The 17,456-nt window shown below is 36.8% G+C and overlaps 1 protein-coding gene across 3 annotated transcripts in view; it reads right to left on the bottom strand.

The window, feature by feature from the left end:
* Positions 1-17,456, bottom strand: part of USP45 (ubiquitin specific peptidase 45) — a 66,307-nt gene that overhangs the window by 37,323 nt on the left and 11,528 nt on the right. For all 3 annotated transcript variants that reach the window (XM_046675622.1, XM_046675621.1, XM_046675623.1), the window contains exons 5-7: positions 15,550-15,650; positions 2,469-2,611; positions 1,978-2,073 (exon numbers count right to left, since the gene is read on the bottom strand). In XM_046675622.1, the coding sequence (XP_046531578.1) occupies positions 1,978-2,073; positions 2,469-2,611; positions 15,550-15,650 (340 nt within the window). The remainder of the gene's footprint in view (positions 1-1,977; positions 2,074-2,468; positions 2,612-15,549; positions 15,651-17,456) is intronic.

The raw sequence follows: 17,456 nt of genomic DNA, 5'->3' as shown, positions 1-17,456 counted from the left end.
CAACATATAAGAATAATAATACATCATAACTGAGGAGAGTTTGTCCCAGGAATACAAGACAGGTTTAACATTTGAAAAAATCAAGGTAATTTACCACATTAACAGAGAACAAAAGAAAAACCACATGATAATCTCAACAGATGCAGGAAAAGCATTTGACAAAATTCAACATCCATTCATGATGAAACTCTCAGAAAACTAGGAACAGAAGGGAATGTCCTCAACCTTATCAGGGACATCTATGAAAAACCTAGTTAACTTCATTCTTAATAACAGAGAAAGACTGAATTTTTTTCCTCTAATTTGGGGATTAAGGAAAGAATGTCTGCTCTCATCTCTTCTATTCAACAAGTTACTGGTGGTTGGAGCCAGCACAAGAAGGTAAGGAAAAAAAACAAAAGGTATACAGGTTACAAAGGACAAAGTAAAACTGGAGATTGAAAGAGTGGTGATCTACACCAACAGTCCCACAGCTTACGTCAACTGTATGTCCTAAAACCTAAGACCTAGGGTTTGAAAACTTCCCTCTTAGAATGACACAAACCTCAAGTGATCAGTTACATCTAAATGCCATACAGTAATCTGGAGACACAGCTCCATGTGTGAAATACTTAAACTTAACACCCAATCATATTCAATAGGAAATCTTTTCAAACGACTAAGCATTAACTTCCATTTACCGAAGTAGTCTTCACTACCTCACTACACTTTAGAAGAGAGCACTGGGATCTACCATAAAACCTGTAAGGGGCTGAACAGGCACTGAGTTTACAGGCCGCCTTTTCAACAAAAAAACACAACAATATTGTCCTTCAAAACTGCCTCCTTGGAAGAAAAATCAATTACTACATTGGCTAAGAATTTTTAGAAGGCCTCTTTCTTATATGTTTTGAAAAGCTAGATCACGAGCTATAAATACTCTCTCTCTCCCTCTGAAACACACACTTTAATTTCTAACTAAAATCATTATTACTAGTATCAACGCCCTCCAGCCAAAGACCACCAGGAACACACCTGTAGTTGAACAAGGTGGGTTTATTACTTGTTGCACTGAGGGAGAACACACGCCATGGGGAACATGGGGGCAGGCGGTCTCAATAAGAGGGTATTCGAAAGAACGCACATAGGATCAGGTAATTTGGGGGAAGAGTCTAAGGAAGTGGAGCTCTGCTCTTGATTGAATGCTGTCAGAAAAAAGTGGGGGTAATTCTCCGATAGGGTATCTCGATAAATCTCACCTTTAGCAGGTGGAGGCTAGAATGAGGATAAAGCTATAACTAGTAAAGAAGTAGCAGTCACTTATTTTGGCCAAGAGAGAGGGTGTTTGGGGTTTTCTAAGTGGTAATCTTGTTTTTGTCTGTGTTTAGACAAAATTATGAAGTAGCCTTGCTTTGACTCATTTCTGTCTTAGGGTAACCTTGGTATTCTGTGAGATTGTTTGAAAAACAGGGCCTAACTGTGGGTGCCAGGCCAGCTTCTGAATGTTAGAGGCTGTTTTCCTTCTTTTTTAAATTTCTCACTAGCTTAAAAACCCATTATCAGACTAGGCTCCAAAAAACCTTTAGACGCTCACTATTAAAAATAAATCTCTCTTTAAAAAACGCAAATGCTATTTTAAGAAAATGTCACCAGTAACCACAAAACAGTTCCTAGTCATTTTGCTCAACAAAAGTCAAACCCCTTTTGTTTTTTTCTAGTATGTTTGTTTGAAAGCGGCCTCACAACTTTTGCATTGTTTGACCCATAACATGTTTGAATAATAACATATCTTAAAGTTATGATTTTAGAAGTTTTAAATCTGATTATTTTCACTAAATGCTTTTGAACTATTTTTTTCAAATCCTCTGACTACCATCTCTCGTGCTGAGATAGATAGCTGATATCTACAGTTGATAGTTCTGAGAAAGAGAGGGAGAGTTCAGCAACATCAGTGGCTCATCTGAAAAGAGTGATTACCCAGACAGTTACACTTCTTACCAGCTGAGAGTCTGAGGAAGGAGAAATCTTCAGTTTTGTACCATTTTCTTTGCTCTCATTCATCAGTTCAGTAAGAATGTAAGACTGTGCCAAGTTCTAAGCAAAAACAAAAGTGTTCAGATTCAGTTATAATATGCCTCTTATTTTATGGAATAAATACTCTCTCAAAGTTTCAAATTTCATCTAGCATAGCAAAAAAATGTTTTAAAGTTTTAAAAAATTTAATTGAACACATTTCACATTTAATAAATGTCACTATTACTGATATAACCATGGAAAAATACAGAGAAGACCTTTCAGATGCAATGTAGAAAAAAGGCACATGTATGTGTATGACAGTGGCTAACAATAGCCTGAAACAAACAAAAAGAAAACAGAGAAATTTCTAGATGATCATTTAGCAGTCATCTGACAGTCTATAGATGTGCCAATAAATACAAATTAATTAAAATAATCTTTTACATTTTACAAAGCTTTCTGATGGCTCTTACCTGCATGACTGCATTAAAAAAGCAAGTATTTCCTAAATTCGTAATTCCTTTTACAGACGGTCCACTGCTACCCTTCCTTGCTTTCATCTTTTCATCTATTTCACATTTTTCTTCACAAAGTTTTATGACTCTAGAAAATGCACCTAAGTTAGAGAAAACATAACTGACATGAGATGTAAAATTAAGTATGCATCATCTGACATAATTTAAATATCTTATTTAAAATTAAATGAGATTTTTCTGGTGAATCAGTGTTCCTGAAGGACAAGAATACAAACACAATGCCTCTGGTTTTGTATCTTACTGCTAAAGCAAATAATTTTAATTCATTTAATATACACATCTGTATCTCACACTACATTGCAGAATAAATTTCAGATGAATTAAAAATATTAAAGGATAAAGTAAAAAAACAAGTAGAAAAAGATCGAGATCTTGGTTTCTAAATACCATTCCCCATTAGAAGGAATGAAGATTCCTTGAAGGAAAGGCTGATTCTAAACCTAGGGCAGCAAAGAGGCAAATGAGCCTATAACATTTTTGTTGTGCCAGAAAATAAGTGCTCAAAAAAGTGAAATGTCAAAATACAGGGGCATCATTTCAAGTAAGTTCCCACCGGTCCAATCTCAATATCAAAATAGAGAAGGGCACTAGTAAATCACTACTCACGCAACAAAATGAACATGTCTGGATCAATAGTAAATAGATTTTAAAATGAGAATAAAAGGGAGAAAACTCTTCCTTACAAGAGAATGCCAACTAATGAACAGAAGAAATGATGGAATTAGAAAATCACCATAAAGTGGCAAATTTTTTGGTAATGTTCTTACAGCTTTTCACTCAGTTTGAAATTGTCAAAATAAAAAGTTAAAAAAAAATTAACAGAGGGGCTGGCCCCGTGGCCGAGTGGTTGGGTTGGCGCGCTCCGCTGCAGGCGGCCCAGTGTTTCGTTGGTTCGAATCCTGGGCGCGGACATGGCACTGCTCATCAAACCACGCTGAGGCAGCGTCCCACATGCCACAACTAGAAGGACCCACAACGAAGAATATGAAACTATGTACCAGGGGGCTTTGGGGAGAAAAAGGAAAAATAAAATCTTAAAAAAAAAAAAAAATCTTCCTTTAAAAAAAAAAATTAACAGAATTATATTATAATATAAAAAGTAAAATACCTAAGTGTATGGTACATAAGTGCATGTTTTGGGCTTAACAACTTGCATAATTAATGCAGACTTGCAAATTAAAATATCAGTTCATCATGTCTAACGACAATGTGAAAATGAAGAACAGTTCCCAACATTCATAAACTGACATGGTTGACTATATCTATTTAACAGCAGACTACTTTCTGAATCATCATAACTTGAAGTTGACAGGAAATTCCCAAGTTCTCAAATCTTTTGGTTTTAACTGAATGTTTTTTAAATTCCTTTCAACATTCACATTTTATAATTCTTCAGAATTGTATGTTTTATTCATCTAATACTGATATGCTGCCTTGCATTGCTAATTAACTTTTAAACATTTGGCTGTCTCTCTCTCCAATCAGACTGATGGAGATCAGAGAATGTCTCTTATGTCTGTTCCTTCTTCCACAGGAGTGTGATGTTGGGGAGAACACACATAATAAAAATTCAATATAAATGAAAACCTACAAGATTAAACAGCAAATACAGTACAATTTTAGCCCTCTATGTCTCTGATGAGTTCTTAAGAGGAAAGAAGTTAAAACATGCCCTCCTCACCCCACTGCCCCTTGTGCACAACGGCATCAGAGGAGATGAACAGGATAGAGATGGCCCTGTTCCCAGGGACAGGAGCAGAATACAAACACCAGAAAGAGAAACTTTAGTCTTGGGTACTGGCAGACTGATGTCATGCACACCCTGTTGGTTCAAATACAGCTTGACTTGGCACCTGTGACTTTTGCCAAAGAAAAGCCATCTAGATATGGGGCTCCAGTATCAACCAAAGGAAATTAACACATTTTCTCATGGGGTTTTCATAAGGATTAAACGAGCTACTATTTGCAAAGCACCTGGCATGGTAAGCAGTATGTGTGTGAAAAACAGCCCAGAGAGACCTCCAAAAATTGTTATTTGTGCCAAAATCCCTATCTTCATGAGCTATCTTTCATGTCCATTGTTTATCTATTCTCACTTTTTTCTTCTCTTTATTCATTTTCTGTACTTTCTCGGTTTTTTTCCTCAAGTTTATCTCTTGTTTCGAATTGGATTTTCTGAACTGCTAATATGAGTTTTGCCTTTTATATTGACTTTGCGGTTTTCATAATTTCTTAGCTTTTCTTTTTAACATGTGGAAACATTTTACCTCAGAAAGAAAAATGGTGGTTTCTAAGATGTTTCATTAAGCAAACCTATCACATGGAAAAGATTTCTCTTTCAAGTCTTAACAACTTTTCTCTTATCCTGCGATGCAATATTTTTTCATAAACCCTATTACCTTTTTTTTCCTTTATTCCTGCTTTATTCTTTAAACATTATTGTTGTTACTGGATGTCCATTGTCCAGATACTAAAGAGTAGTTTTTAACTCCCAACCCTAGAATTCCCAGTAAACACAGATAAGAACTAGCAAGAGAAACCTCTTTTCTTGTCCTCCAGATATTAAAATAAGTGATAAGAATTACACTGCATACTAGAGCTTGGGGGCAAAGGTTGGTAAAAATCAATGGAGAAGGTCCTGGAAGTGCAGAGGCCAGGCATGGAAAAAAGGAAAAGTGGGAAAAGGCCAGACAGTATTCAAACCTGCAAGTGAATGGCAAAGCAAAGGAGAAAAGCCAGTCAGTGCTTGAGAAGCACTGCACAAACAAGATGAGGCCCCACCCGGATCCTGGCTGGGTGTGCAAATGACAGCAGTCATCTCTTAATTATACCTGAGATCCCAACTAGAGCCTCGAGTTGGCAGGTTCAGGCTCTCATTACAGCTGTTGCCACTAGATGGTTTCCTAGTGATTTTTATGAGACTTAAGATGAAAGAGTAATTCTACCCAAGCATTACTCCATCTTTTTGGGCAAGGCTGTTACTGTGAATTTACATTTACAAAACTCAGTCTCCAACTGATTAAGTGATTTGCCCAAGATCATAATGATAATCTTTTGATAACAAATCCATTGTCATTTTACTACCTAACTTCTCTTCAGTAATTTATATAGGATGAGAAGAATTACAAAAGAGAGTAGGGCAAGATTCTTACAGATTTGGGTATATGGAACCCTGAACCAATATGACTCCTCAAAAGTATTTCCTTTTGTTAACATTCTTAATAAACGTTGCCGTATTTTTTAGCTTATTAACATAGAAACAAGAGTGGGTGGGGAAATAAACTATATATAAAAATATAACATACGTATAAATACATGTTTATTATTCATTTGGGAAAACACTTCCAGAAATAAATTATATTTCAATCTTATAAGACTAGCATTTTCTAAACCATAACATGGAAATGATTTATGTATCTGTGTACCACATTTACTCATCAGTTTTCAAAACATCTGGGATAGCATCCTAAAGTAAACAATGTTCATAAGACCATCTGGACAAAACTGCAGGCGAAAAAAAAGCATAAACATATGGAAAAACAGATTTTACCCTTCCCTTCAGCAGTAAGGGATGACAAATGTCGAACCTAGATATATCCACGCTTCACTGTGCGATGCTTTTCAGCACCACCTGGCTCTCCATGCACAGCCACCAAATATGGACAGCACTGCCAGAAAGAACGTATCCACAGGGCAATGGCAATAAAAATAGCTTATTTCATGGTTAAATAGCCACTTCACACAAGTGGCAAGGGTCTGTTTGTTGACTTTTACATGTAAGTCTGTGAGAATATATTCAAAATTAATTAAGCTATTAGACTTGAATATTAAATTGATCAGATAATTTAACTAGGAAATAGAATGACATTTTCTAAAAACTATTTAAAAGTGTTTTATTTAAAGTGCGAGTTTAAAAAATGCAGTGCAAGTTTTTCATTTTACTAAATAGCACATTTATAAAATGTAACAATTCAAATTCAATTGATTTATCAAATGCCCATTGTGTGCCAGGTACTATATGAACCACTATAATTATTTATACTTAATTGCTTATGATCTATGACTAGAGTAGAAGGAATTGATACACAGTGAACAGCATAGAGATATTAAACCTTAAATTCACGGTCCTATTTTAGTAAAATTTTTAGAAACATACATTTGCTCACTAAGAAACTGTCAGCTGAGTTTAAGATTCTAGTTTAAAACAAGAGTGTCTGACATATAAACAAGTATGTGTGCTAAATAAAAAACAATTTATTACTTCTAATGAAGAATGACTATTGATCATTTTGTTTTAAGAGACAACAAGGCTTTCTCAATCTGGCAGTAATTTTAGGTCATATCCACTTTAAGAACTCTTCCTTCATAAACACAGAACTAAATTCATGAAGGACCCAACTTCAAGATGTTTTGAAGCCTGGTACAATTAAAAGGACAAAGCTGATACAGCAATAACAACAACAACAAAAAAAGATAAACTATAGGCAATTTTGATTATCAATCATTTGTTTTGCTCTCCTCAAGTTTTCCCCAAACCCATGAAAAAAATGCCCATAATTAGAATAATCATAGAATCTTTGGATTAGACGGTTATTTTTTTAAAACGCTTTTGCTCTATCTCACCTTATTTATCTCCTTTATATTACCAAGACTGTCATCAGATATTGCACTTTTGTAAAAAAAATAACATAAACCCCAGAATGCAAAGAGAGAAAACTTCAGGCATTCTAGATAAAATTTTTAAAGCTGTTTGTATGTCTCTGTAGTTTACCTTTAAGAGTATAATCTGAGTACTCGAAGAACAGCTGGTTAATTGTATAGACCTGATAGGTTTTGTACATACTTTAGGCCTTGCACCAGCAAAGCAAAAACAAGGAAAAATAAAAATAAGAACTGTTTTCAACAACTTGGCTAAGACTAACACTATCTAAAAAGTAATTCTTAAGTACCTCAAATTTTTCTACCATAAAAATGACTCCAATACAAAGATCCTGTAATTATCTTTTTTCTTTTTTTTAAAGATTTTATTTTTTTTCCTTTTTCTCCCCAAAGCCCCCCCGGTGCATAGTTGTGTATTCTTCTAGTTGTGGCATGTGGGACACTGCCTCAGCGTGGTCTGATGAGCAGTGCCATGTCCGCGCCCAGGATTCGAACTAACGAAACACTGGGCCGCCTGCAGCGGAGCACGCGAACTTAACCACTCGGCCACGGGGCCAGCCCCCTGTAATTATCTTTTTTAAAACAAGTTTAAAGATATTAAACCATAAATATTCAAAAACAAAAACTTAATGTACCAGAAAACTTTAGGTGAATATCTTTATAATCTTGGAGCACAAAAGACTTTCAAAGCATGACCGCAAAGGCTAAAAAACCACTACAGAAAAGATTGACAGACCTGCAACAATGACATTAAAAACTTCACTATTGCCAAAAAAAGAAAAATACCCAAAAAACTATAAATAAAATTAACACCAAAAAATGGGTACTCTTGTCAACTATACCCTTTGTATAATCTTTCTGGAGAGCAGTTTAAGAACAGTTATCAAAATTTAAGATATGTTTATAAATTGGCCAGAAATTCCAAAAAATTTAACCTATGGAAATAAAAGAGCAAGTACACAGAGATGCAGTCTTGTTTATCATGGGAAAAAACTGAAAACAATCCATAGCAGACTTGTTGTGAAGTAATAGTAAATGTCTCTCTTTTCTCAAAGGTATAAACATTTGTGAACTGCCTTAGTTCAACCAGAAGAGGAATACTGGCACTCCCTGAGTTTTCCATAGGCATGGGGAAAGTATTCCGCAGTTTGCTGATTTAAAGAAAGAATTTGAGAGCTTTCTCTCCTCTGATAATTATCCCCATTGTAGAGACAACTATGAAATCCAGGCACACAGCTAGTTGGTGACAGAGAGAGTAGATTCAAAGCCAGGCAGTTTGGCTTCAGAATCCACACACAACTATTATGATCTACTCTCTGTCTGTATAATAATGGAGGATAAGGTTAATAAGTGTGATAATTTAAGACACTAATGAAATGCTAGTGGTGATATGAAAGAAAAGGCCACTACTCTTAAGCAAAAGCTGGATGTAACCAACTGCTAGAAGTCTTTGGTGTATGAATTTGTAGCTTTAAAATAGTTTATAAGAGCCCTTCTCATAGGATTTTCAAAAGACTTAAGACCTAATCGCCTACTCACCCATTGTATGTAATTAACTTCTCCCTATGCTTCTGGAAAGGTACTAGTTAGTGCCATCTTCGGGAGAACTGACAAAATAGTCACTCAAATAATTTTCTATGTTCTGTAGTTTGCATAAGGAACTTGGGATTTAAATCTCTATAGGTAACAGTAAGTTGTTTTCAAAATGTCCAACATATTTTTGTCCCTAAACACATTCGTACATGAAAATAACTATTTCTAGTACCTATTTTTGAAAATGCAAATGTCTTAGGCATACAACTGTCACTTTATAACAGAACAATGTATTACTCTAAAAAAAAGTTAAAGTATTACATTACATTCAAATTGTTACTGTAAAGGGGCACAATATTATTTATCCTCAGATCCCAAGTACCATTTACTTTATTTCAAAAAAAGATACAGCAAACTTAGACTTAACAAAACTAAAAGAACCAACATAACTCATGTCTTTTTACACCAAGAATGGATTTAACAGAATATAATGTTTTATGCTCTCTTTAAGCTCCTTGAAAATGGCACCCCACCACTATTAAAATTATGGGACAAATTTATTGATTTAGAAAAGAATGTGGTTTTGTCAATCATCAATCTAGTTCACAAAAAGCAAACCAATATTCAATGATATTATTTCACCAGGAATTCCTGTATTCTATAAGTGTTTATAGAATACTTACACGACATTTACAGGACTATCAGAGTGACAAGCCTTTCAGAGAACACTGGCCTACTTTTTAATATTACATATTTCTGGGTGGGTCTCATAAGAAAGTTTTCTGGCTCTTTTTCAATCTTGTGTTATAGATGACCTTTTCATAATACGGGGATTTTGTTTGTTGTTTTTAGTTTTCTGGTATGCGTCTGAGGGGGAGGATGTGGAGGGTTGTTTCTTTTTTTTTAAAGCAAATCCTAGCATCAGATGTGAAATCTACACAGCTGTAAGCATTCTTCTGGGAACCTGCACTGGGGTCCCCTCAACTGTTTAATGCAATTACCTAAACCAGTCATGTAGTAGTAATGTAATTTGCCCATTTCTACAGCTGAAAAGAAGTTTAATCTTTAAAGAGTGAGTAAAAAGGAAAAACTTGCTGCTCCTCTACTCCTCTACCTTGGAACCAAATAATAAATGCTTCCCCTGTTTATTCTCAAAACTCCACTAACTCCTCGTTAGAGTTAGAAATGCCACATGCCTTAGAAATCTTTATTCGGTCATGTAACAAACTGATAATGCCACACGAATGGGCAGCTATCACACAAAGACATTCCTATCTAACTCTGTACTACCGTCAAGTGATTTTTCCAAAAATACAAAACCGATCACCCACTTCTCTGCTTCAAATCTATTAGTGGTTCCTCACTGCCTGTAGGATAGACTCTCATCTCACAAGGCCCTTCAATACCTGTTCTTACTTACCTCTAGAGTCCCACCTCTCACCATCCCCTCAACATCAGAAAACTCAACCTTGCAGCCCTATAAAACTCCCAGAACTTACCAAGCTCCCTCGTCCATGAGCTATTTCCTCCGCCTGGAACACATGCCCCTTCCTTCTTTGCCTAGCTAATTTCTAGATATCCTTCAGCTCTAAATGTCTTCTCCTCCAGGATAAATAAAACGTCCTGGCTCCTCCAGGGTGGGTTAGACACTGCTCCAAAGTGTTCTCATAGACCCCTGTACTTGCTCCATCACAGCACTATTTAAACAAGCAATTATAATTAAGTGTGACTTGTCAATATCCCTCACAGGACCAAAACATCAATAATAGCAGGCACTGAGGAACAGACCTGTCTCATTCACTACTCTATCTCCAATACCTAGCACAGCATCTGGCACAAAGCAGAAACTCAAATATATTAGAAACTGAATGAATAAACAATTTTGACATTAATATTCAGGATTTTTTGGTGAAAATGCAAAACTTGTCTACTTCTTCAGTACAAACTGGTCACATGCTATTTCAGTTCAATTCAGCAATTATTTACTGCCTGACCACACGAGAATCAAACAGAATATAAACCAGGGTACAATCCTCAAGGAAGGTACAGTTTTATAAATAAGACTCATATAGATCCTAAAGCTAAACACCACAAAGCCGTGTGTTATTAAATTCTAAAGTAGGCTGCATAGAAGAAAGAGATAAGACAAAGGACTGGGAAAGTGTCCTTGAAGTAGGACTTGAGCTGAGCCTTAGGGCAAGTAAGGCTGAAAATAGAAAATAGACAGAAATTCTTGGATGGCTCAGCAGTTCTGAAAGTGGAACTGAAGACCCCCTCCTCCTTTCAGGGGTCCTGAAGGTCAAAAGTATTTTATAATAAGCCAAAGACGTTATTTGTATTTTTTACTTCATTCTCAATTATACAACGCAGTTTTCCAGAAGTTACACGCCATGTGGTACCACAACAGACTGAATGCAGAAGAGATGAGAATCCAGCTGTTTCTATTAAGCAGACATTACAGAGATTTGTGAAAATGTAAAACAACGTCACTTAAGTTTGTGTGGTTTTGCTATCTTTCCTAAAAATAGGTTATTTATGTTAACATGCCATGGAATTATTGCTCTTTTTCAGTGAGTTAATAAATATTTTAATCTGTCTAGTTTTAATTTCTAATATGATAAATATTGATAGCTATAACCTACCCAACCTACCTAACCTAAAGGGCTACTGAGACCAAAAGCTGAGATTCACGGAACTACTTGTTTGTAGAATGGATGGGGCAGCAGCCCAGATTCTATGCAGAGAACTGAACTAGATGTATTAGATATGACATTAGCTCACCCACTGCACAACTTAAAAATATGTTTAAGGTACAGATACAAGCTTTCCTCTCAGTGGAGTTATTTTTACTTAATGTAAAATATATTATTATTAATTATTAATATATATTTTAAATCATTCTTATCTTCCCACCAAAGCACAATATATACGGTTTCATATTATTTTTGAATTACCATATACATACATACGTTTTTACTTTTTTTTTTTTTGAGGAAGATTAGCCCTGAGCTAACATCTGCTGCCAATCCTCCTCTTTTTGCTGAGGAAGACTGGTCCTGAGCTAACATCCGTGCCCATCTTCCTCTACTTTATATGTGGGATGCCTACCACAGCATGGCTTGTCAAGCGGTACCATGTCCGCACTCGGGATCCGAACCAGTGAACCCCGGGCCACCAAAGCAGACACGCGCACTTAACTGCTGTACCACCGGGCCAGCCCTTGTTTTTACATTTCTACAGTCTTCACAATTATCATTTAAAATAGCTGCATAATCATATCAAGCATTCTTACAAACCTCAATAGCAACTTTCATATTTGATTTTTAAACTATTTTATAAAAACATACTACAGCCTAATACAAGAAGGAACATGGCAGATTACTTTCCCAAAAAACGTACGTCTAGAATGCCAAGGGATCTTATTTTAAATCAAACTTGCCTGAGAGATCCTGTAGCCTGGAACACAAAGATGATGACATTTTGCCCTAGAACTTCCGGAAGCCTTGACCTCGGAACCGTCTCTCCCTAAAAAGGCTCTACACAGCCTCAAACTCCCTCAGGAACCTGTTTCCCATGATTCCAGGTGCTACCCATGGTTCCATAAACACAATTAAAGCTCACACTGGTGCCTCCCACCACCTGAACCGATTTCCTCTCTCACCTCTGCCCATCCAAAGCTCACCCTTCAAGGGTCGGCTGGAAAGCTCAGCCATGATTCCTTCTAGGTTCCTTTCAACTGAACATTACATCCCTCTTTGAATAGCTGAAGGCCTTGGTGTGAACATGGCCCAAACTACAAATTCTATTCCGCTTTCCTTATCATTACTTTTTCATCTCACACCCTCTTTTAGATATTAAACTTCTTTAGGGCAGGAACTGTCTTATCAATCTCTACTGCCTGGAGCACCATGGAAAGAGGGAGAAAGTGCTGGGGAAAATGAGGCCCAGACAAACCCTAATTGGCCCCAGGTCACAGAGCTGGTGATGGAAGGAGTCAGATTCGAATGCCAGACCCCCCTGCCTCAAATCCATGCTCTTTCTACCACACCATCTCATGTGCCCTACCTTACATCCTTCGTGATGACAAATACTCAAGAAATATGTAACACTGAATGGAGGTAGACTGGCTTTGTTCTTAACCTCAAGAAACCTCTAAGGCAAAAATTCCAGAGAAAATAATTTCTACAATTGTACTTTTGCCACCCTTGGCATTTTCCCTATGTATATTCTTATTACGGCCAACAAAACAAATTTAATGTACAATTCTCAGGAGACAGCATTTAAGAACAACATCTGTTCCTGACGTATTAATGTCTATTACCACCATATTGTCCTGGTTCATTTGAGAAGAACTGGAGCTGTGACTATTATGCTTGCGACAGAGTAAGATTTCAATATTTGTTGAATAAATAAATGAATGAGTGATGAAATTAATCATTTCTTCTGCTGTCCAGGAACCTGAGTTTACCTCTTCTAGTTCCTCCTCCAATTTCTTCACTATTACTGCCTCAGAGCAACAGGTAACAAAAACAATGGTATATTGGGCTATAGACAATACAACTGACTGGGGCCAGCCCGGTGGCCTGGCGGTTAAGTCCACTTTGGCAGCCCAGGGTTCACAGGTTCAGATCCTGGGCGCAGACCTAGCATGGCTTTCAAGCCATGCTGTGGCAGGCATCTCACATAAAATAGAGGAAGATGGGCACAGATGTTAGCTCAGGGCTAATCTTCCTCAAAAAAAAAAAAAAACAAAACACAACTGACAACCACATTTTTATGTAATTTTTCGGTTTCTCAGGTCACCGATTAAGCAGTTCAATTCTGCTTCACAGGCATTTCAAAATTATCATGTCCATTCACCTACTTAATCAAAATCCTGAGGTTTGTATTTGATTCCTCCCACTCTCCTTCACTCATTACATCTAATCCACCCACTTCCCACCAGTGCCTCTACTAGTCTCGCACCTGCCCTAACACAATAACCTCCTTTAACCTTCTTAATGACCTCCCCGCCTCCACTCTTAACCCCCAAGAGTCATTCTCCATATAGCAATCAGAGTAATCTCTATTAAAAAAAGATGAAATGACTGTTACTCACCTGCTTAAAATACTTTAATAGCTTCCATTAACTTCAAATAAAATAAAAATTCCTTACCATGGAATTCCTTACAGTGTCCTTTGTGACCTGCCCACCTACCTCTTGACTTCATCTCATTCTACTCCCTCCCAGCAAACCACACTCCAGCCATAGTGGCCTTTCTTATCACTGCCACCACTAGATTACCACCTACCAGTGCAGTCTGCTCTTTTTCTTTGTAACACTTATCAGAGTTCTTATATATTTGCTTATTTTTTGTCTGTCTCTCCCATTAATCTCTAAACCCCAAGGGGGCAAGATAAAACTGTTTTTGTCTTACCACTACATATAGAATAAAGTGTGAAACCTGGCACGTGGCAGGCACTTAATATTTCTGAATGAAGAAACTGCTTCCCTAGTATACTCTTAATTTATATTAACATGTATTACATATTGCTTATATGTTAATTAAAAAAAGCACAGAACATAAAATACACACAATTAACAAAAGTATATAACATATAATACATTACTATTGCATAATAAAGGATTTGGCTGCCCTTTGTCTCAAGTTCCTGAGAAGTACCCTCTAAATCCTTGGATCTCCAGAGTGACAGGAGTGTCTTTTTTAATTCACAGTGGGCCCCTCAGACCACGCTTGATAGTTTATGTTAATAAAGACAACAAAGTGTCTTTTTTATTCATCGTGGGCCCCTAGACAGTTTATGCTAATGAGATGACTCAGGATGGGAGCTAGCTGAGCCCGAAAGATCAACTGTGTGATTAGAGGGTTAGGGTGCTGGAGACTGAGTTAAACGTGTGGCCAATGATTCAGTCAATCATGTCAACGCAACGAAACCCCAAAACAACTCTGGCCATCAAAGCTCCAGTGAGCTTGCCTATTTAACAACACTCTGTGTGTGTTGTCACACATCACTGTGCTGGAAGGTGCTGCGTCCTGACTCCATGGGAAGAAGACACAGCAGCTTCACTGTTGGGACCCTCCCAGATCTCGCCCTATGTGACTCTTCTTTTAGCTGGTCCTGATTTGCATCTTTTTTTCTGCTATAATAAAACTGTAATTCTAAGTATAGCACTTTCCTGAGTTCTGTGAGTCATTCTAGCAAATTATTGAACGTAGGGAGGGTAGTGGGAACCCCTGAGTACACAGCAGCCAGTTGGTCAGAAATGCGGGAGGCCTGAGCACCCCTGAAGTGAGGGCAATCTCGTGCGGGACTGAGCCTAATCTGCAAGTTTAGCCTAAGGCAAGGGAGTTAGTGTCCGAACTGCGGTACAACTACGTAACAAGCAATAGATATCATTTCATAAATATGTGTCCAGCACCATGCAAGTATTTTTACATAGGCTATTTATAAATCTTTAGAAAACATTTCTAAGCCTCACAACAACCCCATACAATAGAATTAGCATCCTAAGTTTTTAAGTAAGGAAGCTAAGGAGTAAAAGCCACATGAAGAGTAAGTAATTTAGGTGGAACCTAAATTCAAACTCAGCACTGTTTGACTCCAAACCCCACAGTCTAGTCACTACCCTCTCCAGCTTCTCATTACTGGTTATGTAAATACCACTCAGGATAACATCACAAGATTGCTACCTAAGAATGCATGGCACTCGTCCTGAGCAGTCACAGTAAAATATAAGATACTCTTTATGAATTCATGAATTCTTTATATGAAATATAAAATATTGTTCTTTAATACAAATTTCTTTAGCAGCTGCTTTACTTACTTGTTTGTGTTTTAGAAATATGTTTCTGGAGGAAATCAACTATCTGAGCCAAAACCTTCTTATTACAATGCGTTGATAATTTTTCATCACACTCATAACACCTGAAAAAAATATAAAATTTAGGCAAACATTAGGAAAGTATCTTCAATATTTTGCACATCAGGTAATAAGGTTGGTATTTATCCACTCTGTCTTTAAGTTATGGGGCAAGGGGGATACACAGGGTGAGGCACCAGGTAAGTCTAGAGAAATAAGCTGGGGACAGTTCATACAGAGCTTTATCAGTCAAATTAAAGTTTTGTAGTTTACCCTAAGTGTAATGGAATGCCACAAGGGGTTTTTAAGAAGGGTAATGAAATCACCCAATTTACGTTTTAAAAACATCACTCTGACTAGTATCAGATTGGAGGGCATCAGAAATAGAAGCAGACCAGGGCAGAAGTGGATTTGGAGAGAAATGAACAATTTTATATATTTCCAGGTAGAAATAGTAATGAATTAGATAGAAAAGATAAGGGAGAGGAAAGTGTCAAAAAAACTGCCATGGGAAGGGAGAAGCACGTGCGTGTGTCAGTGATTCTCAAACAGGAGCAGTTTTGCCCCCCAGGAGGGACATTTGGCAATGTTTGGAGACATTTTTGGTTGTCACAACTGAGGAAGCTGCCAACGGCCTCCAGTGGGTAGAGGCCAGGAATGCTTCTAAACATCCCACAATGAAAAGGACAGTGCCCTCACAACAAAGAATTGTCGGCCCAAATGACCAGAAAGCTGAGTTTGAGAAATCCTGGTCTAGATGAAACGAGACTTGCTGTGAGTCGGTGATGTTTAAAGCTGGGTGATGGGGACAGAGGAATTCACCATACCATTTTGTCTACTTTTGTTAAAAGGTTAAAAACTAAAATAAGATAAAAAGGGGAAGAAAATAACTGCCAGGCTTCTGGCTTGAATACTTAAGCGATGGGGATTCCAATCATAGAGATGGGGAAGACTGGACGAGATACTGTTTATTTTGCTTGGGGCTTATTTGGGAGGAGAGTATTAGGATTTTCAAAAGCACAGCTTTTTCAGACAACTACTCTTCACTAATTTTACTCATTAGTGAATACAGTATTAGTAAAGGTTTCTTGTATGTATTATCATTATCTGTTTCCTTTATCTTCATGAGATCCAATGATCCAATAAGAATGTGTGTTTGACAGTGTTCTATAAATGTATGCGTTACAACAACACTACCTTCTATATTCACAATCTTCTTACTTATAACTATTAGTAGTCCTGGGACCAATGGCTGTAAAGTAGGTTTGGGTTCCTTTTCTAAATAGCACTCAAAATTCAGTCAAATATTTACTGAGTGCCCACTCTACCACTTGCACACAGAAATACACAGATACATAGATAAATCTGTGAAAGAAACGAGTCCAAGAAAACATTCCCCAAACATCTTTTCCAATAGACCATGATGGAATTTAAACAATTTACAGTTACCAGACTTACATTATAATAGATGCTCAATATTTACTGATGTAACTATCACCAAAAATAATAAAAATACAATTGCTCATTTGCAAAATACTGAAATGTCAAGAAATTTTTTACTGACATTGCAATTTAATTTTTACTTGTTATAAAATATACTGTGCAACTTTAAGAGTACAAAAAGAAAACATAAGTAAAAGCCGCATGATGGCAATGAATATGGAGAAAAGAGGACAGTTCAAGATAACTTAATTCTACTTGTTTCCATTAGGAAAAAGCCAAAAAATTTAATTGAGCATTTACTACATGCTAGGCACTGTTCTAAGGGCTTTACATGCATGTTCTCGTTTAATTCCTCACAATAATCAAAAAAAGTATTATCATTTAAAAAATAAACAGCTTTAGAGAAGTACAGTTCCTTTTACAGATGA

This window comes from Equus quagga, chromosome 11 (genome assembly GCF_021613505.1).
Source record: "Equus quagga isolate Etosha38 chromosome 11, UCLA_HA_Equagga_1.0, whole genome shotgun sequence".
Lineage (NCBI taxonomy): Eukaryota > Metazoa > Chordata > Mammalia > Perissodactyla > Equidae > Equus > Equus quagga.
This window is presented reverse-complemented; position numbering and strand designations above follow the sequence as displayed.